General features: G+C 43.8%; 2 protein-coding genes across 13 annotated transcripts in view; one reads left to right on the top strand and one right to left on the bottom strand.

Annotated features, from left to right (window-relative positions):
- The window catches only part of SEMA6C (semaphorin 6C), a 314,549-nt gene that overhangs the window by 21,054 nt on the left and 268,753 nt on the right, over positions 1-24,742 (top strand). The window lies entirely within an intron of this gene.
- Positions 12,554-24,742, bottom strand: part of GABPB2 (GA binding protein transcription factor subunit beta 2) — a 59,360-nt gene continuing 47,171 nt past the window's right edge. For all 3 annotated transcript variants that reach the window (XM_053590758.1, XM_053590760.1, XM_053590759.1), the window contains 3 exons: positions 20,607-20,792; positions 13,263-13,387; positions 12,554-13,108 (listed from right to left, as the gene is read on the bottom strand). In XM_053590758.1, coding sequence (XP_053446733.1) covers positions 12,809-13,108; positions 13,263-13,387; positions 20,607-20,792 — 611 coding nt within the window. In that variant the 3' untranslated portion in view covers positions 12,554-12,808. The remainder of the gene's footprint in view (positions 13,109-13,262; positions 13,388-20,606; positions 20,793-24,742) is intronic.

Here is a 24,742-nt window from a genome sequence, read left to right as displayed (position 1 = left end):
CCCTTTCTCTAGAAAAAAAAAAAACTGTACCCTCTGCCAAACATCACTTTCTTTACAGTAACAAATTTCTTGAACTTTAGGACTGGTTATAGGAGCAGTGTGACTGCACACTTTTGCTCAGATGTCCCCTATAGTCTTAAATTACTTTGTTAGCTATCTGATGTCTTGCACAAACCCTACATAGGTGTAGTTATCACTAGGTTATTCCCACCTATAAGTGAGAAAGAAAATCTTACAGAAGTTGCTCTAGTTTGTGATTTTCCCCATCATTTAAGAGTATCACCCATCAAAGTACTCTAGATTCCTATCTCTCCAGTTCCCTCCAACCTTTCCATCTTCCTAAAGATTTCTCTCAGGGTGGTGCCTGTGGCTCAAAGGAGTAAGGCACCGGCCCCATATACCGGAGGTGGCGGGTTCAAACCCCACCTTGGACAAAAACTGGAAAAAAAAAAAAAAAAAAAAGATTTCTCTCATGAGGATTTTTTTTTGCAGTTTTTGGCCAGGGCTGGGTTTGAACCCGCCACCTCCAGCATATGGTGCCAGCGCCCTACCCCTTTGAGCCACAGGCACCACCCTCTCATGAGGATTTTAATTTGACAAGTCCTTTAGTTCTTTGCTTCTCAAAGCTCAAGTTCCTGCTCTTCCCTCAGCATAGCCAAATATTAACAAATATTAATATTTATCAGGTACCTGTCAGAAGTACTTTGTAATTGATATACATAGTGTTTGTATGTATTTACCAATAAGCAATTATCTGCATGTAGCCTAGTACCTGGTAGTTGTCTAATTTCCTAAATACTGACTTTGCAAGCTTGCCTGGAGATTCTAGCTGTTGAACACAGGTGCTTTTATGTGGTTGGCCTTAGTATCATTCTCACTCTCCCTCTTTTTTTTTTTTTTTTTTGTAGAGACAGAGTTTCACTTTATTGCCCTCGGTAGAGTGCCGTGGCATCACACAGCTCACGCAACCTCCAACTCCTGGGCTTAGGCGATTCTTCTGCCTCAGCCTCCCGAGTAGCTGGGACTACAGGTGCCCGCCACAACGCCCAGCTATTTTTTGGTTGCAGTTTGGCCGGGGCTGGGTTTGAACCCACCACCCTCGGCATATGGGGCTGGCGCCCTGCTCACTGAGCCACAGGCGCCGCCCTCTTTTTTTTTTTTTTTGAAACAGAGTTTTACTCTGTCACCCTTGGTAGAGTGCTGTGCCGTCACAGCTCACAGCAACCTCCAACTCTTGGGTTTAGGCAATCCTCTTGCCTCAGTCTCCCGAGTAGCTGGAACTACAGGCGCCCACCACAACGCCCGGCTATTTTTTTTGGTGTTGCAGTTTTGGCTGGGGCTGGGTTCAACCGGTCACCCTCGGTATATGGGGCTGGCACCCTACCCCCTGAACACAGGTGCTGCCCACTTATTTTTAAAGAAATGCACCCTTGGGTGGTGCCTGTGGCTCAGTGAGTAGGGCGCTGGTTCCACATACTGAGGGTGGCGGGTTCAAACCCAGCCCTAGCCAAACTATGGCAAAAAATAGCCGGGCATTGTGGCAGGCGCCTGTAGTCCCACCTACACAGGAGGCTGAAGTAGGAGAATTGCCTAAGCCCAGGAGTTGGAGGTTGCTGTGAGCTGTGACATTACAGCACTCTGCTGAGGGTGATAAAGTGAGACTGTCTCTAAAAAAAAAAAAAAGAAAAAAGAAAAGAAAGGCACCCTTGGGAGGCGCCTGTGGCTCAGTCGCTAAGGCGCTGGCCCCATATACCGAGGGTGGCGGGTTCAAACCCGGCCCCGGCCGAACTGCAACCAAAAAATAGCCGGGCGTTGTGGTGGGCGCCTGTAGTCCCAGCTACTCGGAAGGCTGAGGCAAGAGAATCGCTTAAGCCCAGGAGTTGGAGGTTGCTGTGAGCTGTGTGAGGCCACGGCACTCTACCAAGGGCCATAAAGTGAGACTCTGTCTCTACAAAAAAAAAAAAGAAAGGCACCCTTATTGCCAATGGAGCTTCTTTTGAGAACGCTGTATATTAGGTGGGGACACTCATCTAGCTAGCTAAATCAGCCTATTCACCATGGCTCTCCATGAGGATTGGGCTACTACCAAACTGTTCCTGGCATTTTCTTAAAAAATGTGTACTTAATTTAGGCTGAAATAGCAGCAAGCACTCTTTAACCAAGACTAGCTGAGAAGCCACTCTTACCAAGCCTCACTGAGCCTGATGTTTTCTTTTTCTTTTCTTTTTTTTTTTGTAGAGACAGAGTCTCACTTTATCGCCCTTGGTAGAGTGTCGTGGCATCACAGCTCACAGCAACCTCCAGCTCCTGGGCTTAGGTGATTCTCTTGCCTCAGCCTCCCCAGTAGCTGGGACTACAGGCGCCCACCACAACGCCCTGCTATTTTTTGTTGCAGTTTGGCCGGGGCCGGGTTTGAACCTGCCACCCTCGGTATATGGGGTCTGCGCCCTACTCACTGAGCCACAGGCGCCGCCCCTGAGCCTGATGTTTTCCCCTCCACATCTCAACATTGGCTTGGCGCCTGTAGCTCAGCAGCTAGGGGATCAGCCACATACACCAAGGCTGGTAGGTTCAAACTTGGCCCAGGGCCTGCCAAAGAACAATGATAACACAACCAAAAAAAAAAAAACCCAACTCTTGGGTTTAGGCAATCATACATATACATACATATACATATACATACATATACATATACATACATATATATAAATATATATATATATATCCAGGCATTGTGGCCAGCCCCTATAGTCCCAGTTACTTGGGAAGCTGAGGCAAGAGAATCACTTAAGCCCAAAACTTTGAGGTTGCTGTGAGCTGGGACGCCATGGCATTCTCCTGAGGGGGACAAAGTGAGACTCTGTCTCAAAAAAAATGACATCTCAGTATTGACTTTACTCTCATACAAAGCAAAGAATCATTTTATTCAGCTACTGTTCTCATCCCTCGGTTGTCTACTTTTAGGTAAGGGATGGGGATGAGAAAGAAAATGTACATTTGGGGGCGGCTCCTGTGGCTCAAAGAGGTAGGGCACCGGCCCCATATGTCGGAGGTGGCAGGTTCAAACCCAGCCCTGGCCAAAAACTGCAAAAAAAAAAAAAAAGAAAAAGAAAGAAAGAAAGAAAATGTACATTTGATAAGCCATCGAAAAGCTCTTTCGGGTGGCGCCTGTGGCTCAGTGAGTAGGGCGCCGGCCCCATATGCCGAGGGTGGTGGGTTCGGACCCAGCCCAGCCAAACTGCAACAGAAAAATAGCTGGGCGTTGTGGCGGGCGCCTGTAGTCCCAGCTGCTCGGGAGGCTGAGGCAAGAGAATCGCGTAAGCTCAAAAATTAGAGGTTGCCGTGAGCCGTGTGACGCCACGGCACTCTACCGGAGGGCGGTACAGGGAGACTCTGTCTCTACAAAAAAAAAAAAAAAAGAAAAAAGAAAAGCTCTTTCCATTCTTACTTCAGTTCTTATGTCAACTTGTTCTGTCTGTCAAGAATACCCGGCTGTGGGTGTGGGCATCGCCTGTGCCTCAGTGCGTAGGGTGCCAGCCCCATATACCGAGGATGGTGGGTTCGAACCTGGCCCTGACCAAACTGCAACAAAAAATAGCCAGGCACTGTGGCGGGTGCCTGTAGGTCCAGCTACTCAGGATGCTGAGGCAAGAGAATTGGCTAAGCCCAGGAGTTGGAGGTTGCTGTGAGCTGTGACGCCACCGATACTCTACAGAGGGTGATAAAGTGAGACTCTAAAGAAAAAAGGAAAAAGGAATACCAGGCTGAGGGTGTGAATGGGTAAGGAAAGAGGCAGTTGGTGTGAATGGGTGAGAAGATTTATACCCCCCTCTGGTTTGCTCAGTCAGATAGGGAAATCTGGTTCTTGAGGTTTATCTGTAATAAGTGAGTAGATATAATTTTTGCCTGTGAGATAAAAAAAAAAATTCAGTGACACACTGAAATGGTAAGACTTTGACATTTTATTAAGAAACATTTATTTTAGGTGATAGTACAAAAGTTGTATATGTAATATAGATCTGTATATGTACATATAGATGCCCATACACACACGCACACACACACACAAACTTAATCATCAGAATCAAACCCTACTTTATCCTAAATAAAGAAAAGAAATATATTTAAGTTTTGCTAAAAACATACTGTACATAAAACTGTCAGACAACCTGAAAAACAGGACAACCTAGGCACATCCCTGACACACATGTAAATTGCCTTGGCAAAAAGGGAGCACGTGGGGCCACGCCAGGAGGAGTGCTGCCACTGCCACTGTGGACAGAACAGACTCGTGAAACTGGGAAGCACAGGCTATAGAAGGTGACCTAGATTAATGCTCAGAAACAGACCTCCTCAGAATAAACAGAAAATATGTGGTAGGGAAGGAGGGGAGTCGAGAGAGAAGAGACAAGTCCCAGAAATTAGAAACAATCTTCTACATTCTAGTGTTTGGGAAAGACTTAAAGAGAACAATGAGATCACAAAAGAGAGGGATGGGAAAGAGATGGCGAATCACAATCACAATGTTCCTAGTATTAACAAGCTAAGTTTGGCAACCACATGCTCACATGAGAGAAAGACTCTGAGGGTGCTGGGTGGATTCCCACCCAATGGGTACATTGCACGGGTATGTAGCAATGTAAAGGACACAACTACAACTTGGATTTTAACCTTACAAAAGCGAACTTTGTAACCTAATCATATGTACCCTTATATTAACCTGAAATGAAGAAAAGCATATATATACACCTTGCTTTATGCAAATACCTTGCTTTAAATGGAATTTTTTTAGCATATGTGATGACACCATGTATGCTGAAAGCCTCAGAGCAGTGTCCGGGATAGAGATGGAAGCGCCCTATGGAGGGCAGGCCGCCTTTCCACTCCTGTGGAAGCTATTTTGACTGGCACTTGTCAAATACCTTACACCTCTGAAAAGGAAGGGAACCCCTGAATAGAGGGCCATTGCAGAAAGAACAGACACTCTATACATCTACTTTCCTGATTTAGAAATAATCATTTAGAGAAAGCTTGTTTGGCCCTCTCCTAACAATATAGACCTCCAGAGTGAAATTTCAGGCATACATACATATAATGAACTGCTCTTCACTGAAATTTACTATTGAGTGGGAATCAGGTTTCATCCTAATTTATTGGAGGCAATTTCTTTCTTTTTTTTTTTTTTGAGACAGTCTCACTTGGTCACCGTTGGTAGAGTACTGTGGCATCTTAGCTTACAGCAACCTCAAACTCTTGGGTTCAAATGATCCTCTTGCCTTAACCTCCCAAATAGCTGGGACTACAGGCACCCATCACAACACCCAGCTATTTTTAATTTTTATTTTTTTAGAGACAGAGTCTCCGTATGTTGCCCACTATAATGCTGGGCTATTTTTTTGTTGCAGTTTGGCCCAGGCCAGGTTTGAACCCGCCATCCTCAGTATATGGGGCCGGCACCCTATTCACTGAGCCACAGGCACTGCCCTAGTTTTATTTTTTTATGTTTTAGTTTATCTAGGATTGGAGGTAGGGTGACATTCAAAGACTCCAAATGCCGAAATAGCCAAATGCCAAAATAGCTTTAAATTCCATTTAAAGCTAGCAAGACCCTGTCTCTAAAAGAATAAAAATAAAAACCAGGGACTGGTTCTCTCTGGATCCTTATTCCTTGGGTTTTCCATACTATCTGTTAGAATACATTCCTCAGAGAAGGGTCAAAGTCATGCTTTTTCTTTTTCAGTCCATGCTTTCTCTATGAAGAAAGGTACTCTATGTGATTAATGAAATAAAAGTATTTCCAGGGTGCCAGCCATATACACCAGAGCTAGCGGGTTCGAATCCAGCCTGGGCCTGCCAAACAACAATGACAACTATAATAACAAAATAGTCAGGCATTGTGGTGGGCGCCTGTAGTCCCAGCTACTTGGGAGGCTGAGGCAAGAGAATAACTTAAGCCCAAGAGTTTGAGGTTGCTGTGAGCTGTGACGCCATGGCACTCTACCCAGGGTGACAGCTTGAGACTCTGTCTCAAAAACAAAACAAAACAAGTATTTCTAGGTTATACCAGCTACTTTAGAGTTGAACCTCAAAAGAAGCGAAGATAAGACAGAAAATTGGCTGGGCGCAGTGGCCCCCACTCTGGGAGGCCGAGGTGGGTGGATAGCTTGAGCTGATGAGTTCAAGACCAGCCTGAGCAACAAAGTGAGATCCTGTCTCTACTAAAATTAGAAAAACTGAGGCAAGAGGATTGCTTGAGCCTGAGTTGGAGGTTGCTGTTAGCTATGACGCCATTGCACTCTAGCCAGGGCAACATCTTAAGACTCTGTCTCAAAAAAAAAAAAAAAGAAAATTCATATATATTTACAAATGTTCTCTCTAACATACACTTAGCAAAGAGGTATAAGAAGTGCCCTAGTGGCGGCGCCGATAGCTCAGTGGGTAGGGCGCTGGCCACATATACTGGGACTGGCAGGTTCAAGCCTAGCCTCAGCCTGCTAAACAACAATGACAACTGCAACAATAACAACAAAAAAATAGCCAGCCGTTGTGGTAGGTGCCTGTCGGGAGGCTGAGGCAAAAGAATCGCTTAAGCCAGGGGTCCTCAAAACTACGGCCTGCGGACCACATGCGGTGGTGTGATTGTATTTGTTCCTGTTTTATTTTTTTACTTCAAAATAAGATATGTGCAGTGTGCATAGGAGTTTGTTCATAGTTTTTTTTTTTTAACTATGCTCTGGTCCTCCAATGGTCTGAGGAACAGTGAACTGGCCCCCTGTTTAAAAAGTTTGAGGACCCCTGGTTAAACCCAAGAGTTAGAAGTTGCTGTGAGCTGTGACACTACAGCACTTTACCGAGGATGACATAGTGAGACTCTGTCTCAAAAAGAAAATGAAATGCCCTAGTCACACAAAACTTCAACTGGAGAGCCATCTGGCCAATTCATTTCTTTTACATCCATATAAACAAAGTCACTTTGTATGCCATAGATTTCTAACATTACTAAACAGACCCAACTTTAATAGTCATGGTAAGGCTGAAGAAGCGGGAAAGGCAAAGTGAAAAATAACAAAATGCATATCCGACAGAGCAAAAGAACATCTTTTAAGGCACTGAGTTCAAAACAAAAACCTGAAAGCCAGCCAGGTGTAGTCCCCAGCTACTCAAGAAGCTGAGGTGAGAAAATCACCTGAGCCCAGGAGTTCAAGTCCAGCCCGGGCAACATAGCAAGATCCAATCTCTAAATAGAAAAAATAAAAATAAAACAACAAAACCTAAAGCTAAGTTCTCCCACATTTCAATTAAGAGAACTCAACTCTAGCATTACAATTAAGAAATCCTACAGAAGTAGTGATGGGAAAGGAATGCATATCTACACATTTATAATGAACACATTAACTGCCATATAAGCTGTATTTAGCTCACTAAGCTGGTTTTCAGCCCGGGGCCTAGTGAAGCTGTGAAAACTCTACTCATTGTTTCACTGTTAATCAGCAAGCTGCCCTGCTCCAGCTGGCCCAAAGAAGGGTGCCACAAGTTCTGGACTGTTTTCTCTGATTACCATAACTGTTGATTCAGCATTTCACCATAATGTTTGCCTGGCAGTTCTTGGAACAAAATTGATAGGATAACATGTGGCAATGTCATATTGTAGTATGTACTGGGGGAGTATGATTCAGACAGAGGTCCACTCTAGACACAAATAAGTATTTGTGGAATGACAAAAGACTCAATTCTTATAAACAAATTTTATTTATTTATTTATTATTATTAATTTTGAGACAGAGTCTCACTGTGTCACCCTTGGTAGAATGCTGTGGTGTCACAGCTCACAGCAACGTCAAACTCTTGGGCTTAAGTGATTCTCTTGCCTCAGCCTCCCAAGTAGCTGAGACTACAGGCGCCCGCCACAACGCCTGGCTATTTTTTGTTGCAGTTGTCATTGTTGTTTAGCAGGCCCAGGCCAGTTTCGAAACCGCCAGCCTCAGTTGTATGTGGCTGGCACCATAACCACCGTGCTACGGGCGCCAAGCCATCTATTTATTTATTTTTTTGAGACAGAGTCTCACTTTGACACCATTGATAGTGTCGAGAGGTCACAGCTCACAGCAACCTCTAACTCTTGGGCTCACGTTATCCTCTTGCCTCAGCCTCCCAAGTAGCTGGGACTACAGGTGCCTGCCACAAACGCCCAGCTATTTTTAGAGACAAGGTCTCACTCTTGCTTGGGCTGGTCTTGAACTCCTGAGCTCAAGCAATCTACCTGCCTCTGCCTCTCAGAGTGCTGGGATTACAGGCATGAGCCACCACTCCCGACCCCCTCATAAACAAATTTAATAAGTATGTTGTGAGTCACATACAATTCACATGGTGTGTAGTGTAAAAATTAATTCTAGGGCTGCATGAGTTGCATATAATGCACACACAGAAAACAGAAAGAACAAAGTTTTCATTAAATTAGAAAGGATAGGGCGGCGCCTGTGGCTCAGTCAGTAAGGCGCCGGCCCCATATACTGAGGGTGGCGGGTTCAAACCCGGCCTGGCTGTGCAAACCAAGAAATAGCTGGGTGTTGTGGCAGGCGCCTATAGCAGCTACTCGGGAGGCTGAGGCAAGAGAATCGCTTAAGCCCAGGAGTTGGAGGTTGCTGTGAGCTGTGTGATGCCATGGAACTCTACTGAGGGCCATAAAGTGAGACTCTGTCTCTACAAAAAAAAAAAAAGGATAATTTTGTTTTCAAAGTTTTTATTCTATTTTCATAATAAAATACGGTGACCCCAAGAGAAAAAAATATTTTTCTAGTGTGGCAGTCAATGTGTTAATTTCCCTGAAACCAGGAACAAAACCAGAAGTATTAAAATGGCAGGGCACAGGTGGCTCATGCCTGTAATCCCAGCACTCTAGGAGGCCGAGGCAGGTGAATTGCTTGAGCTCAGGAGTTTGAGACCAGCCTGAGCGAGAGTAGGGTGTAGCCAGGCATTGTGTTGGGTGCCTATAGTCCCAGCTTCTCGGGAGGCTGAGGCAAGAGGATCAGATGAGCCCAAGAGTTTGAGGTTTCTGTAAGCTGTGATGCCACCGCACTCTACACAGGGCGACAAAGTGAGACTCTGTTTCTAAAAAACCCATACATTTGGGTGGCGCCTGTGGCTCAGTGAGTAGGGTGCCGGCCCCATATGTCAAGGGTGGCGGGTTCAAACCCAGCCCTGGCCGAACTGCAACAACAACAAAAAAAATAGCCAGGCATTGTGGCAGGCGCCTGTAGTCCCAGCTGCTTGGGAGGCTGAGGTGGGAGAATCGCGGAACCCCAGGAGCTGGAGGTTGCTGTGAGTCCTGTGACATCATGGCACTCTACGGAGGGTGGTAAATTGACATTCTGTCTCTACAAAAAAAAAAAAAAAACCATACATTTATTTCCTTCTATTTTTGTGGACAAGGGCTTAAGACCAAAATGCAAATGTAGAGTCTAAAATTCCTAATATTAATACTGATATTGCTGAAGCAGCTTTCTTTTAGAGTAGGCAACCATCCTAAGCTCCTGCTGAAGTACTAAGTCAAATGACTTATCTGTTATTTGTTTTTTTATTTTATCTCTCTTTTTTTTTTTTAATAGAGACAGAGCCTCACTTTATTGCTCACTTTATTAGAGTGCAGTAACATCACAGCTCACAGCAACCTCCAACTCCTGGATTTAGGCAATTCACTTGCTTCAGCCTCCCGAGTAGCTGGGAACACAGGCGTCTGCCACAACGACCAGCTATGTTTTTTTTTATGTTGTTGTTGCAGTTTGGCCGGGGCTGGGCTCGAACCTGCCACCCTCAGTATATGGGACCAACACCCCACCCACTGAGCCACAGGCACAGCCCCTGTTATTTGATTCTCAATAATCCAACCTTCTCAATAAACCAGTTGGAATCTTCTAACCCAGAAGATCTAAGAAACATTTCCCCAACTTCCATGACTGATCCAGAAAGATATATCAAATCATGAAATGGTATTGCATTAATGCATTTTATATTTCATTTCTTTTTTTTTTTTTTTGTAGAGACAGAGTTTCATTTTATTGCCCTCGGTAGAGTGCCGTGGTGTCACACGGCTCACAGCAACCTCCAACTCCTGGGCTTAGGTGATTCTCCTGCCTCAGCCTCCCGAGTAGCTGGTACTACAGGCGCCTGCCACAACGCCCGGCTATTTTTTTGTTGCAGTTTGGCCGGGGCTAGGTTTGAATCCGCCACTCTCAGCATATGGGGCCGGCGCCCTACTCACTGAGCCACAGGCGCCGCCCTTTATATTTCATTTCTAACTACTTCAAGACATCCTGACCTACCATTCTCATCATGGCAATACAAATGGAGATCAAATCCTATTTCCCTACTCTGGAGTGCTAAAAAACTAAATAAAAATAAGTAAAAATGAACACCTTTGCCTATCCACCCCTTTTCAGATATTTTCCTTCTTTCCCTCCTTACTCCAGCCTCTCCGTTAACAAACCTCTATCTCAAAGTCTTCGTCAAAAATGACCTGGGGTCTTGGTGCCTGTGGCTCAAGCGGCTAAGGTGCCAGCCACATACACCTGAGCTGGCAGATTTGAATCCAGCCCAGGCCTGCCAAACAATGACAACTACTACAAAAAATAGCCAGGCACCTGTAGTCCCAGCTACTTGGGAGGCTGAGGCAAAAGAATCGTTTAAGCCCAAGAGTTTGAGGTTGCTGTGAGCTGTGACGCCACACACTCTATTGAGGATGAGAAAGTGAGACTCTGTCTTCAAAAAAAAAAGCATGTTTTCCCCATGATCACTAATTAAGAAAACCACATTCTAAACAATCATTCAATGTGTACTTGGCACATTTCCCTCTGGTTATGTCTAATTTATAACAAAGTAAGAAAGCAATCTTAGAATAACCTGTCCACAATCTCTCTCTCTCCCCAACCATATTCCATTTATTTGGGAAAAAATACACATTGACATAAAAAGAAAACCAGCAATGAAACACTTTCCAAAAGTCTCTGGAAATACACTTAGTGGGAGAGAATGGAGGAAGACAGACTAAGTGGCTGAAATCTTTGGTTCTTCACCTTAGGGCACGGATAGTTCTTATGCTCTTTGTCAGCACACACTGAACACTTATAAGGCACCAAGCTCTGCAGGCCCAAACTTATGGAAACGGGGCAACTTACTGATGCCAAATGAGATGGAAATAAAACGATACAACATCATTAACATTTGTCTTCATTCTCCCCTTTTTTGCACATAGGAGGATAACAAGTGCCACAGAAAAGTAAACTTATGGATAACATTTAGAAAATTATTGAAATTTAAAGTTTTATGAAATTATAGAGTTTGAGCTTGATATAACATAAATAAATGTTTGGAAGCAAGTTGTTCTGACAACAAACTATCCTCCTGATTGCAATTTTTAAAAAACCAGCCAGAGTAAAAGTATGTATCTCAAGACCAGAGTTTATAGCCCCACAAGCCTCTTTCTGGCCATATCCCAGCACTGTGGAAACACAGCCTGGGGGATTCTGGTTTTGTGCGCACTTCTCCCACATGAACAAGTTATTTTCCTTTCCAGTTTTTAAAAACTCTATTTCAGTTTCTTAAACTGGCATCTGAGCTATGGACACAGAGGATACAAACTTGTCAGGCAATCAAAAAATTTTTTTCTGTGAAATTAACTCAAGGGGCAGAGGCGCCTGTGGCTCAGTGAGTGGGGCGCCGGCCTCGTATACCAAGGGTTGTGGGTTCAAACCCTGCCCCAGCCAAACTGCAACAAAAAAATAGCCAGGTGTTGTGGCGGGTGCCTGTAGTCCCAGCTACTCGGGAGGGTGAGGCAAGAGAATTGCCTAAGCCCAGGAGTTGGAGGTTGCTGTGAGCTGTGACACCATGGCACTCTACCGAGGGTGACAAAGTGAGACTCTGTCTCTAAAAAAAAAAAGAAATTAACTCAGGATAGTTGGGAGTTCCTGCTCTCCTAGAAGTGGAATATATTCCTTTTTTCTTTCCCAAAGCTTGCCTCTACTATTCCTCCCAGTTAAGGCAAATTTTCAGGACACTTTGATAGTATAATTATCAAAGGCTCTTGCTGTGTATGTATTAGAAATGTTACCTTAAAATCTTTTGATACGGGGCAGTGCCTGTGACTCAAGGAGTAGGGCACTGGCCCCATATACCAGAGATGGAGGGTTCAAACCCGGCCCCAGCCAAAAACTGCAAAAAAAAAGAAAAAATTCTTTTGATACAAAGTCAGTTATTAAAAAAATAAAATCAAGGGCAGCGCCTGTGGCTCAGGGGGTAGGGTGCCAGCCCCATATACCAAGGGTGGCGGGTTCAAACCCGTCCCTGGCCAGCTAAAACAGCAATGACAACTGCAACAAAAAATAGCCAGGCATTTCAGTGGGAGCCTGTAGTCCCAGCTACTTGGGAAGCTGAGGCAAGAGAATCGCTTAAGCCCAAGAATTTGAGGTTGCTGTGAGCTGTTACGCCACAGCACTCTACCGAGGGTGACAAAGTAAGACTCTGTCTCAAAAAAAAAAAAATTAAGCTCCAACACCTAGCATTCTTTTAAATTTATGCTTAAAGCAATGATACAGGCTAAGAAATGTGGTCCTTATTCTTTTGTCCCTCAGAAGAAGTGTTCCCTAAACATGGCTTTGAATTTTCCAGGTGCAGAAAGATCTTCCTAAGCCTAAGCACTGTAACCTGCCATAATTTTCTTCTTAAGGACTTTCTTAATTTTATACAATGTTTGTCTTCTGTATTATTTTTTAAAAGAGGAGTAAGATGAACACATGCGAGTTGTGGCCCTTGCATGTTAAGATGAAACAGTTTCTATGGAAACTGTAGTATGAGGAGGCTCTTCGGCCCCTCCTGACCCAGTCACTTTTGTCTCTCTCTTTTCCACCTTCTGCTCTGGGACTATAGCATCTACCTCAGCCACCTCTCCAACCATGCTGGAATTGGCTCCGTTGGGCTGCTGTCCGGCCATGGCCTCCAGCTTATGACAGTACAGTTCTGCTTCCTGCTCTTTCTTTAGGAGCTGGTGTCGGTATTCCTGGGCTTTTAGATTGGCCTCCTGAAGTTGCTGCTGTAGTTGCTCTCTCTCGCTGCCTTCCTGTAAAAGTAAACCAGCCACCACCAGGTAAGAATTCCTGATCATAAGTTATCTAGACAGTAGACAAAAAGATGAAGAAGGATTCAGGCCTTAATAGTTATGGCTTTTGATTCTTTCCTTTCTCTTCTCTCCATGACTGCTAAAAAAACATTACCTTGCTTTCCTCCTCACTGTTTGACATGTCTTCTGTTCTTGGTTTCTTTGTCAGTGGCAACTTTCCTTCCTCTTCCTCTTCAATTATAGTCTCCTCTGCAACCTGACCAGCAGGCACAGTTAGAACTACAAGCCAAAGGACATCAATTGAGGTGATAAATACTCAGTAAGCAAGGAGTTTTGCTTTCATTTAATTAGAAAAAAAAAAATCTGATGTATTATTTTTTATTTATTTATTTATTTTTTCTTTTGTAGAGACAGAGTCTCACTTTATGGCCCTCGGTAGAGTGCCGTGGCCTCACACAGCTCACAGCAACAGCAACCTCCAACTCCTGGGCTTAAGCGATTCTCTTGCCTCAGCCTCCAGAGTAGCTGGGACTACAGGTGCCTGCCACAGCGCCTGGCTATTTTTTGGTTGCATTTTGGCCGGGGCCGGGTTTGAACCCGCCACCCTTGGCACATGGGGCCAGCGCCCTACCGAATGAGCCACAGGCACCACCCTCTGATGTATTATTTTTCATATTTCTTTTTTTTTTGTGGTTTTTGGCCGGGGCTAGGTTTGAACCCGCCACCTCCGGCATATGGGACCGGCACCCTACTCCTTGAGCCACAGGCGCCGCCCTATTTTTCATATTTCTTTATGAATTTAAGAATCAACAGGGAAGGCATGGATCTGCAAAGAGAAACAGATAAGATTAAAGGGCTACTCGGAATGACTCAGAAAGGAGGGGTATAGATTTGTAGACTAGAAAGCCATGCAGGTTAAGTCCTATATAAGGTCTGAAGAACTTACACAGGTGTAAGGATGTCTGGAAAGTCTCTCTGAACCTGTTATGGTTTGGGCGATAATGGTTCTTTGTTCAATTAAACTCTGTTAAATTAGGCCTGGAGTGGTGGCTCATGCCTGTAATCCTAACACTGTAGGAGGCCGAGGTTGGAGGATTGATCACTTGAGCTCAGGAGTTCCAGACCAACCTAAGCAAGAGTGAGACCGCATCCCTACTTAAAATAGAAAAACTAGCTGGGCATTTGTGGTGGGCACCTGTAGTTCCAACTACATGGGAAGCTGAGGGAGGAGGATCACTTGAGCTCAAGAGTTTGAAGTTGCGGCTTGGCGCTTGTAGCTCAAGCCGCTAAGGCGCCAGCCACATACACCAGAGCTGGTGGGTTCAAATCCAGCAGGGGCCTGCCAAACAACGATGACAGCTACAACCCCAAAATAGCCGGGCATTGTGATGAGCGCCTGTAGTCCCAGCTACTTGGAAGGCTAAGGCAAGAGAATTGCTTAACAGGAGTTGGAGGTTGCTGTGAGCTGTGATGCCACAGCACTCTACCCAGGGCGACAGCTTGAGGCTCTATCTCAAAAAAAAGAAAAAAGAGTTTGAGGTTGCTGTGAGCTAGGATGATGCCCTAGCACTCTAGCCTGGGGCAACCGAATGAGACTCTGTTTCCAAAAAATAAACAAAACTATGTTAAATTAAAAAAAAAAGATGCTTGCCTCTAGGTCAGCAGCTATGGCCAGTTAGTGTAGTTTCTCAATTTTGCAGGAATAATGTGTTCAAGGAATGTGTGAAGTCTTTCTATAATATATTTTATTTATTTATTTTTTATTTTTACATACACAAAAATTAAAAAGACTTAAAATTTAATAACAATAACAATGTCTAATATAAGGACTAGAAACAAAAATCTCGTAAAGAACGAACGAACATAAATGCATTCAGAAAAGGAATCAGACAATTGCTACATCAAAATATTAAGCAATAATAATAATAATGCAAAGAAAGTACCATTCACATTATCAAATAAGAGTATGTCTATTATAGAACGCTTTGACTCTGAGATTTAGTATGGAGTCATCAGTTAACTTCAAAATTATCTTTTACTTTTATTTATAAATATTAGTTGTCTATTTTTTGAGACTTAAATAAAAAAAAAAATAAGTTTTTTATTGTTGTTGTTGCAGTTTTTGGCCAGGGCTGGGTTTGAACCCGTCACCTCTGGCATATGGGGCCAGCGCCCTACTAGTTGAGCCACAGGCGCCACCCTTATTTATTTTTTTTGAGACAGTCTCACTTTGTCATTCTCAATAGAGTGCCATCACATCATAGCTCATAGCAACTTCAAACTCCTGGGCTCAATTGATTCTCTTGCCTCAGCCTCTTGAGTAGCTGGGACTACAGGCACCCTCCACACCGCTCAGATTTTTTTTTTTTTTTTTTGAGACAGGGTCTCGCTCTAGCTCAGGCTGGTCTTGAACTCGTGAGCTCAGGCAATCTGCCCACCTTGGCCTCCCAGAGTGCTGGGATTACAGGTGTGACTCACTGCACCTGGCCCATTCTATAGTATTTTTGAGAAACCTTTTTTTTGGGTAGAGACAGAGTCTCACTTTATCGCCCTCAGTGAGAGTGCTGTGGTGTCACAGTTCACAGCAACCTCAAACTCCTGGGCTTAGGCGATTCTCTTGCCTCAGCCTCCCGAGTAGCTGGGACTACAGGCACCTGCCACAATGCCCAGCTATTTTTTTGCTGCAGTTTGGTGCTGGGTTTGAACCCGCCACCCTCGGTATATGGGGCCGGCATCCTACCCACTGAGCCACAGGCACTGCCCATTTTTGAGAAACCTTTAATAAAAATAGTTTGGCAGGGCAGTGCCTGTGGCTCAAAGGAGTAGGGCGCCAGCCCCATATACCAGAGGGGACGGGTTCAAACCCAGGCCAAGGGCGGCGCCTGTGGCTCAGTGAGTAGGGCGCCGGCCCCATATGCCGAGGGTGGCGGGTTCAAACCCAGCCCCGGCCAAACTGCAACAAAAAAATAGCCGGGCATTGTGGCGGGCGCCTGTGGTCTCAGCTGCTTGGGAGGCTGAGGCAGGAGAATCACGTAAGCCCAAGAGTTAGAGGTTGCTGTGAGCTGTGTGACGCCACGGCCCTCTACCTGAGGGCGGTACAGTGAGACTCTGTCTCTACAAAAAAAAAAACACCTGGTGGTGCCTATAGCTCAATGAGTAGGGCGCTGGCCCCATATACTAGAGGTGGTGGGTTCAAACCCAGTCCTGGCCAAAAAAAAAAAAAAAAAGTTTGGCATTAACTAAACCTATATTATTTCTCTTCTCATAGAGAAGTGAGAGAAGGGTCAATACATACACACACATAAACACTACATACCTATCAGAATAGCTAAAAAAAAAAAAAAGAGTTATAATACCAAATGCTAGAGAGGATGCAAAAAAACTGGATTATTCTTTAAGTGCTAGTGGAAACATAAAATGGTGTAGCCAGTCTAGAAATTAGTTTCACGGTTTCTTACAAAACTAAACACATACTTACTATTTGACCCAGCAATTTATCTCAGAGCATTTATCCCAGGAAACTGAAAATTTATTTCCTATTTCCTTTTCTTTGAGACAGAGTCTCATTATGTCACCCTCGGTAGAGTGCTGTGGCGCACAGCTCACAGCAACCTCAAACTCTTGGGCTCAAGTGATTTTCTTGCCTTAGCCTCCCAAGTAGCTGGGACTACAGGCGCCCGCCACATTGCCCAGCTATTTTTTTTCTTTTGGTTGTAGTTGTTGTTGTTGTTTGGCAGGCCCAGGGTGGATTCGAACCTGCCAGCTCCGGTGTATGTGGCTGGCCCTAGCCACTGAGCTCAGGCGCCGAGTCTACTTCCTATTTATTATTTGGCATAAGAACCTGTAAATAATCATAATAGCTTTATTCTTAATGTGACTGATAACTGGGAACTACTGAAGTGTCTTCTAGTGGGTAAATGGAAAACACACTGTGGTATGGCCATACCATAGAATAATACTCAGCAATAAAAAGGAATGAACTATTAGGCAGGGCACAGTGGCTCATGCCTGTAATCCCAGCACCCTGGGAGGCCAAGGTGGGAGGATCACTTGAGCTCAGAAGTTCAAGACCAGCCTGATCAAGAACAAGACCCAGTCTCTAGGGCAGCACCTGTGGCTCAGTGGGTGGGGCGCTGGCCACATATGCCGAGGGTGGCGGGTTCTAACCCGGCCCTGGCCAAACTGCAACAAAAAATAGCCAGGTGTTGTGGTGGGCATCTGTAGTCCCAGCTACTCAGGAGGCTGAGGCAAGAGAATCGCCTAAGCCCAGGAGTTGGAGGTTGCTGTGAGCTGTGATGCCACAGCACTCTACCTAGGGCAACATAGTAAAACTCTGTCTAAAAAAAAAAAAAAAAAATTCAAAAATAAACCAGGTGTGGCTTGGTGCTTGTAGCTCAGTAGTTAGGGTGCTGGCCACATACACTGGGGCTGGTGGGTTCCAACCTGGCCTGAGCATGCTAAACAACAATGACAACTACAAGAAGAAGAACAACAACAACAACAAAAAATAGGCATGTGGCAGGCCCCTGTAGTCCCAGCTACTTGGGAGACTGAGGCAAGAGAATCTCATAAGCCCAAGGGTTTGAGGTTGCTGTGAGCTGTAATGTCATAGCACTCTAAACAGGGTGACAGCTTGAAGCTCTGTCTCAAAAAAAAAAAAAAAACAAGAAAAGCTAGGTGTGTTGATGTGCACCTATAGTTTGAGCTACTTAGGAGGTCGAGACCAGCAAGGTGACAGCTTGAGGCTCTGTCTCAAAAACAAAACAGCTAGGTGTGTTGATGTGCACCTATAGTTCGAGCTACTTAGGAGGTTGAGACCGGAGGATTACTTGAGCCCAGAAGTTTGAACTGCAGCAGAACCACGATTATGCCCCTGTCAGGATGACAGAGTAAGACATTGTCTTTAAAAAAAAAAAAAAAAAAGCTAGGCCAGGTGCTGTGGCTCACGTCTGTAATCCTAGCACTTGGGAGGCCGAGGTGGGTGGATTGCCTGAGCTCATAGGTTTGAGACCAGCTCGGAGCAAGAGCAAGACCCCATCTCTAAAAAAATGGCTGTGCCTTGTGGTGGGCACGTGTAGTCCCAGCTACTTGGGAGGCTGAGGCAAGAGAATCACTCGAGCCCAAGAGTTTGAGGTTGCTGTGAGCTGTGCGCCACAGCACTCTACTGAGGGTTACAAAGTGAGACTCTGCCCCCATCACAAAAAAAAGGCTATAAAAGCATATACACTGAATAGCCTTCCAGAAATTCCCAGGTACACCCAGTTACCCTCCCTGAAAGTAAACAATGTTTCTTATATGTTCTTATGTTTCTTATATGTTCTTCCAGAGGCAATCTAAGTCTGAATATATTAGTAAATATACATATATTTTCCCCTTTTAACAATATAAATGTGGTATATTCTACATACCTGCATCTTGCTCTTGTACCATAATTTATTTATCCAGTCCCCTATTGACATATACTTTGGTTCTTTTCTACCTTTAACAATGACAAATAATGCTGTAATAAATGACTTAGAATGTATTATTTCTGTGTGTGTTAAGTATGAGTTCATAGGAAAAGAACTGTTTAGCCAAAAGGTGTATACATCTTTAATATTGACAGATATTGCCAATATGCTTTTCAGAGAACCCATTAATTTATACTCTCACAAATAATTTATAAGAGTGCCTATTTCCCTATACCCTTGATAACACAGTGTTATAATGATATCTCAGTGGAATACTTATTTGCATTTCTCTTTTTTTGAATGAAGTATGTTGAACACATTCTCATATTTTTAAGAGCCATCAGTTTAATTTTATTTTATTATTTTACTTTATTTTTTGAGATGGGCTCTCACTCTGTCACTTGGGCTAGAGTGCAGTGGTGTCACCATAACTTACCGTAACCTCAAACTCCTACGTTCAAGTGATCCTCCTACCTCAGCCTTCATAGTAGCTGGGTCGACATGAACATGTCACCACACCTGGCTAATTTTTCTATTTTTTGTACAGATGAGGTCTCCCTATGGTGCCGAGGCTGGTGAAACACTTCTGCCTCAAGCAATCCTCCTGCTTCAACCTCCCAAAGTGGTAGGATTTTTTTTTTCAATTTTGTTTTTGTACTTATCCAAGAAAGAGGTATTTGCTTTTCTTTTTTTTTTTTTGGTAGAGACAGAGTCTCACTTTATGGCCCTCGGTAGAGTGCCGTGGCATCACACAGCTCACAGCAACCTCCAATTCCTGGGCTTAAAGGATTCTCTTGCCTCAGCCTCCCAAGTAGCTGGGACTACAGGCGCCCGCCACAATGCCCAGCTATTTTTTGGTTTGCAGTTCAGCCGGGGCCGGGTTTGAACCTGCCACCCTTGGTATATGGGGCTGGTGCCTTACCGACTGAGCCACAGGCGCCGCCCTGTATTTGCTTTTCTGTGAACTATTCCTGGTTCATATTGTTTGTTCTATTTTCTATCAGATTATTGGTTTTTACTAAACAAATTATATATATATAATTTATAAATTATATTATATATTTATTTTTATTATTATATAATTTATTATATTTTATTTATATTTTATATATATTTCCTTTCTTTTATTATATATATATATTTCCTTTTTTTCTTCCTTTTTTTTTTTGAGACAGAGTCTCATGTTGCCCTCAGTAGAGTGCTATAGTGTCACAGCTCATAGCAACCTCAAACTCTTGGGCTCAAGCGATTCTCTTGCCTCAGCCTCCCAAGTAGCTGGGACTATAGGCACCTGCCACAATGCTCAGCTATTTTTTTGTTGTTGTTGTCATTGTTGTTTAGCAGGCCCAGGCCCAAGGGTTTGAACCCTTGGTGTATGTGGCCAGTGCTCTAGCCACTGAGCTATAAGCGCTGAGCCTGTTTCTTTTTCTGAGCTTCTTTGTCTCATCTTGCATCTGGCATTCTCCCATGCCCACTCTTTGTCTTTTTTTTTTAATTTAGAGACAAAGTCTCAATATTTACCCCGGGCTGGTCTCAAACTCCTGGCCTCAAGTGATACTACCACTTCAGCCTCCAAAATAGCTGGGACTACAGGTGTGAGCCATTCTACCCCACTTTTTGTCTTAATGTGTCACTTTTAGGAGCATGTAGGGTCTAAAATATCTTTTGATAGTCAGGTAGTATACAGATGGCTTGTGCCTGTAATTCTAACACTTTGAGAAGCCAAGGCAGGAAGATGGAGTAAGGCTAGCATTTGAGACCAGCCTGAGAAAGACCATGTCATTACAAAAAGTAGAAGAATTAGCTGGGTGTGCTATCAGGAGGGTGAGGCAGGAGGACTGCTTGAGCCCAGTACTTTGAGGTTGGAATAAGCTATGATGACCTCATTGCACTCTAGCTGGGGAGACAGAGCTTAAATAAAAGAAAACAAAAAATATATATGCATGTATATGTGTGTACATGTATATATGTATATGTGTATGTGTTTATATGTATATACATAAAATACATATCTTTTAGTAAACAATTATTTACATGGGGTAACTCACCTTGCTGTCCATCTTGCATAGTTACAATGAATGGCTGGCCAATCCCTCCAGGAGGAATTGCAGTTTGAATATTACCCAGAGGGACTCCATCAGTCACTATGGTGATGACCCTCTGGCCTCCACTCCCCATCACTTGTGGGATCGATGAGTCAACAGAATTTCCCGCTATAATTTCCTCTGAATTGGCTAGAGATGACAAAAGTAAATTTAAAATTTCAGCCTTTTTTCAAAAAATAGGAATGCAATAGTTTGAAATTGACAATATTCAAGAAGAGGAAAAATTGAGAAAAAAGTTGGATTCAACAGTTGACAAAGCTTTTGTGAACAATGCTAAGTCAGAAGGGGACAGAAAATAGGGAATGCATTAGAATAGCATTTTTTAAAATGTCTTCATTGAGATGTTAATAGTTTTCACTAAATATGGGTTGTAGGTAGAAATACATTTTCAAAACACAGGTTTAAATATCCTTAAACTTCTTTTCTTTTTTTTTTGGCCCAGGCTGGGTTTGAACCTGCCACCTTCGGTATATGGGGCCGGCGCCCTACTCCCTTTGAGCCACAGGCACCGCCCTCCTTAAACTTTTTTGTTTGTTTTATAGGAAGTATCAGAGACTTTAATAGGCATTCAGTGGTCATTATGATTCTCTAACAAGGTATAAGATATCCTGAGTTTCCCCAACATATTTCATCTTAGAACTCTTTTTCAGGGAGCATCTTGAAAGTCTAAATAGATTATGGAACTTAGATAAATAACTATAAATTAGAATACATTATTTCTATTAAAAAGGATATATTTAAGAGTGAATTAACAAAATATTTCAAGTAGTCAAATCATTGATGTTTGATAGGCAAAAATGGTAGGTTGCTAATAGAATCAAGATATTCCCATCTGGTAGAATCAAGAATAAAAATAATAACAGCTAATGCTAAATAGTATGTAGCATGTACCTTTCTTTTTTTTTTTTTAGTCAGAGTCTCACTTTGTCACCCTCAGTAGAGTGCTGTAGCATCACAGCTCACAGCAACCTCAAACTCTTAGGCTTATATGATTCTCTTGCCTCAGCCTCCCAAGTAGCTGGGACTACAGGAGCCCACCACAATGCCCGGCTATATATATATATTTTTTTGAGACAGAGTATCACTATGTCGCCCTCAGCATGTGCCATGATGTTACAGCTCACAGCAACCTTAAAGTCTTGGGCTTAAGCAATTTTCTTGCTTCAGCCTCCCAAGTAGCTGGGACTACAGGTGCCTGCCACAAAACCCGGCTATTTTGGGTTGCAGTTGTCATTGTTGCTTAGCAGGTCTAGGCCGGGCTCTTGGTGTATGTGGCCAGTGCCCTACTCACTGAGCTACAAAGTGCTGAGCCAGCAGCTATTTTTGTTGTTGTTGCAGTTGTCATTGTTGTTTAGCTTGCCCAGGCCGGGTTTGAACACGCCAGCCTTGGTGTATGTGGCTGGCACTGTAACCAATGTGCTACGGGTGCTGAGCTGGCTTTTATTTTTTAATACCTATGAATTCATAGGGAAAAGGTTCCAGTAGCTCAGGGAGGTGCCTTGCCATTGAATGTGACAAAGCTTTGTATGACTATTATGCCATGAAGTTTTAGGGAATAGATTCCATCACCTTATGTTACTGTTACATGAGGTCTCTTCGTTACCATGTGTGCTATGCTGTACATCTATTGTGCCATGAATTCATGGGGGAATAAATAGGTTCTAGCACCTAATATCACGGTTCCGTTGGTTCTCTTGGCTCTCCTGTGTGCTATGCTGTATGATAATTATACCATGAATTCATAGGGAATGGGTTCCAGGAGCTCAGTCTCCTTTGTGTTGGTTCTCCAGAAGTGGGATTCTCTGGGTGTAGCAGGCTAGAACTTCAGTTGAACACAGGTACCTTTCTCTTTGGCTTCCTTCTTTTTCTGATCATTTTCATTCGGGGTTTCAGGAAGCTGTCTCAGCTCTTAGAGTGCTTAACATGCTCAGTAGGAACATGAATCCTCTGGGCAAAAATCTTGCCCTTAACTAGTTTGTTTACAACAATGCCAACAGCATGCTGGGTAACATTGTACTCTTCCAGTTTTGCCATGGTAACATCTGTGTGGCATACCTTTTCCCTTGATGTCTACAATATTACCTTTCTTCTTCTTCATTTTTTTTTTTTAGAGACAGAGTCTCACTTTGTCGCCCTCGGTAGAGTGCTGTAGCGTCACAGCTCACAGCAACCTCCAGCTCCTGGGCTTAGGCAATTCTCTTGGTTCAGCCTCCTGAGTAGCTGGGACTACAGGTGCCCACCACAACGCCCGGCTATTTTTTTGTTGCAGTTTGGCGGGGGCAGGGTTTGAACCCGCCACCCTCAGTATATGGTGCCGGTGCCCTACTCATTGAGCCACAGGGACTGCCCAATATCACCTTTCTTGTAGATTTGCATATATGTGGCCAAAGGAACAATTCCATGTTTTCTTTTTTTTTTTCATTGAGACAGAGTCTCACTCCCTCGGTAGAGTGCCGTGGCATCCGGTTATTATTTTGCCACAATGCCTAGTTATTATTTTTGTTTTAGCAGGCCCAGGCTGGGTTCAACCCACCAGCACTGGTCCATGTGGCTGGCACCCTACACACGGAGCTACGGGCACCACCCAACTCCATGTTTTGTTTTGTTCTTTTTGTTTATTTGTTTGTTTGTTTTTTGAGACAGAATCTCGCTATGTTGCCTTTGGTAGAGTGCCATGGAATCACAGCTCACAGCAACCTCAAACTCTTGGGCTTAAGCAATTGTCTTGCCTCAGCCTCCCAAGTAGCTGGGACTATAGGTACCCTCCACAACGCCCTGCTCTTTTTGTTGTTGTCATTTTTTTTTTAATGAATACACATTTATTTTATTTTATTTACTTATTTATTTATTGCAGTTTTTGGCCGGGGCTGGGTTTGAACCTGCCACCTCCGGCATATGGGGCTGGCGTCCTACCCCTTTGAGCCACAGGCACCGCCGTCATTGTTGTTTAGCAATGGGTTTGAACCCACCAGTATGGGTATATGTGGCTGGCGCCCTAACAACTTTAGCTATAGTCCCTGAACCACAACTCCGTGTTTTCTAAAAGGCCTAGAGAACATGTATGGGATACCTCTCCCCTTTCCCTTGTGTTTGTCATTTGGTGAATTATTGGAAGATGGTGTCTCTGACAGAAAGGAAACTTTTTTTCTTATTTGAATTTCTCGATCTAAAGAGTCACAGAACTCTACAATAATAAGTGGGGTAAGGATTATTCATATAAGACACAATTAGGTTTGTTCAATGCAAATAAAGCATTCATGCCTCTTAGAAACAAAGAATAGCTAAATGTTATAGATGAGAAAAACTTTTTTTTGTTGTTTTGTTTTGTTTTTGAGACAGAGGCTCACTCTGTTGTCCAGGCTAGAGTACCAGGGCATCAGTCTAGCTCACAGCAACATCAAATTCCTGGGCTTAAGCAATCCTCCTGCCTCAGCCTCCCAAGTAGCTGGGAATACAGGCATCCACCTCAATGCTTAGCTCATTTTTTCTTTTTCAATAGAGATGGGGTCTTGCTCCTGCTCAGGCTGGTCGTCAAATCCTGAACTCAAGCAATCTTCCTGCCTCCACTTCCCAGAGTGCTAGAATTATAGGTGTGAGCCACCTCATCAATAGATGAAAGAACCTTGACAAATAATCTAATCCAACCACCATGCCAACGATGAGGACAATAAAACCTGGAGAAGTTAAGTGATTTACCCAAGATCAAATTGCAAACCAAAAAAAACAGCGAGGATAAGTTTAATACATTTTTCCCCCCTCTGCCATGCTGCTCACTCACACATATCTGTGTAGGGATCTTCATGATTACTGCCAGTCAGAAAAACAGGCCTGGAAGTGGAAGAATGTTTTCACCACCCATATGTCAGTGTCAGAAAGACATCAGAACAGTCCACTTTCTTTCTTTTTTTTTTTTTTTGAGACAGAGTCTCTTTTTGTCGCCCTCGGTAGAGTGCCATGGCATCACAGCTCACAGCAACCTCCAGCTCCGGGGCTCAAGTGAGTCTCCTGCCTCTGCCTCCCAAGTAGCTGGGACTACAGGCACCTGCCACAACGCCTGGCTATTTTTGGTTGCAGCCGTC

This window comes from Nycticebus coucang, chromosome 5, assembly GCF_027406575.1.
Source record: "Nycticebus coucang isolate mNycCou1 chromosome 5, mNycCou1.pri, whole genome shotgun sequence".
Lineage (NCBI taxonomy): Eukaryota > Metazoa > Chordata > Mammalia > Primates > Lorisidae > Nycticebus > Nycticebus coucang.
Note: the sequence above shows the minus strand (reverse complement) of the source record. Positions and strands in the feature narration are given on the sequence as shown.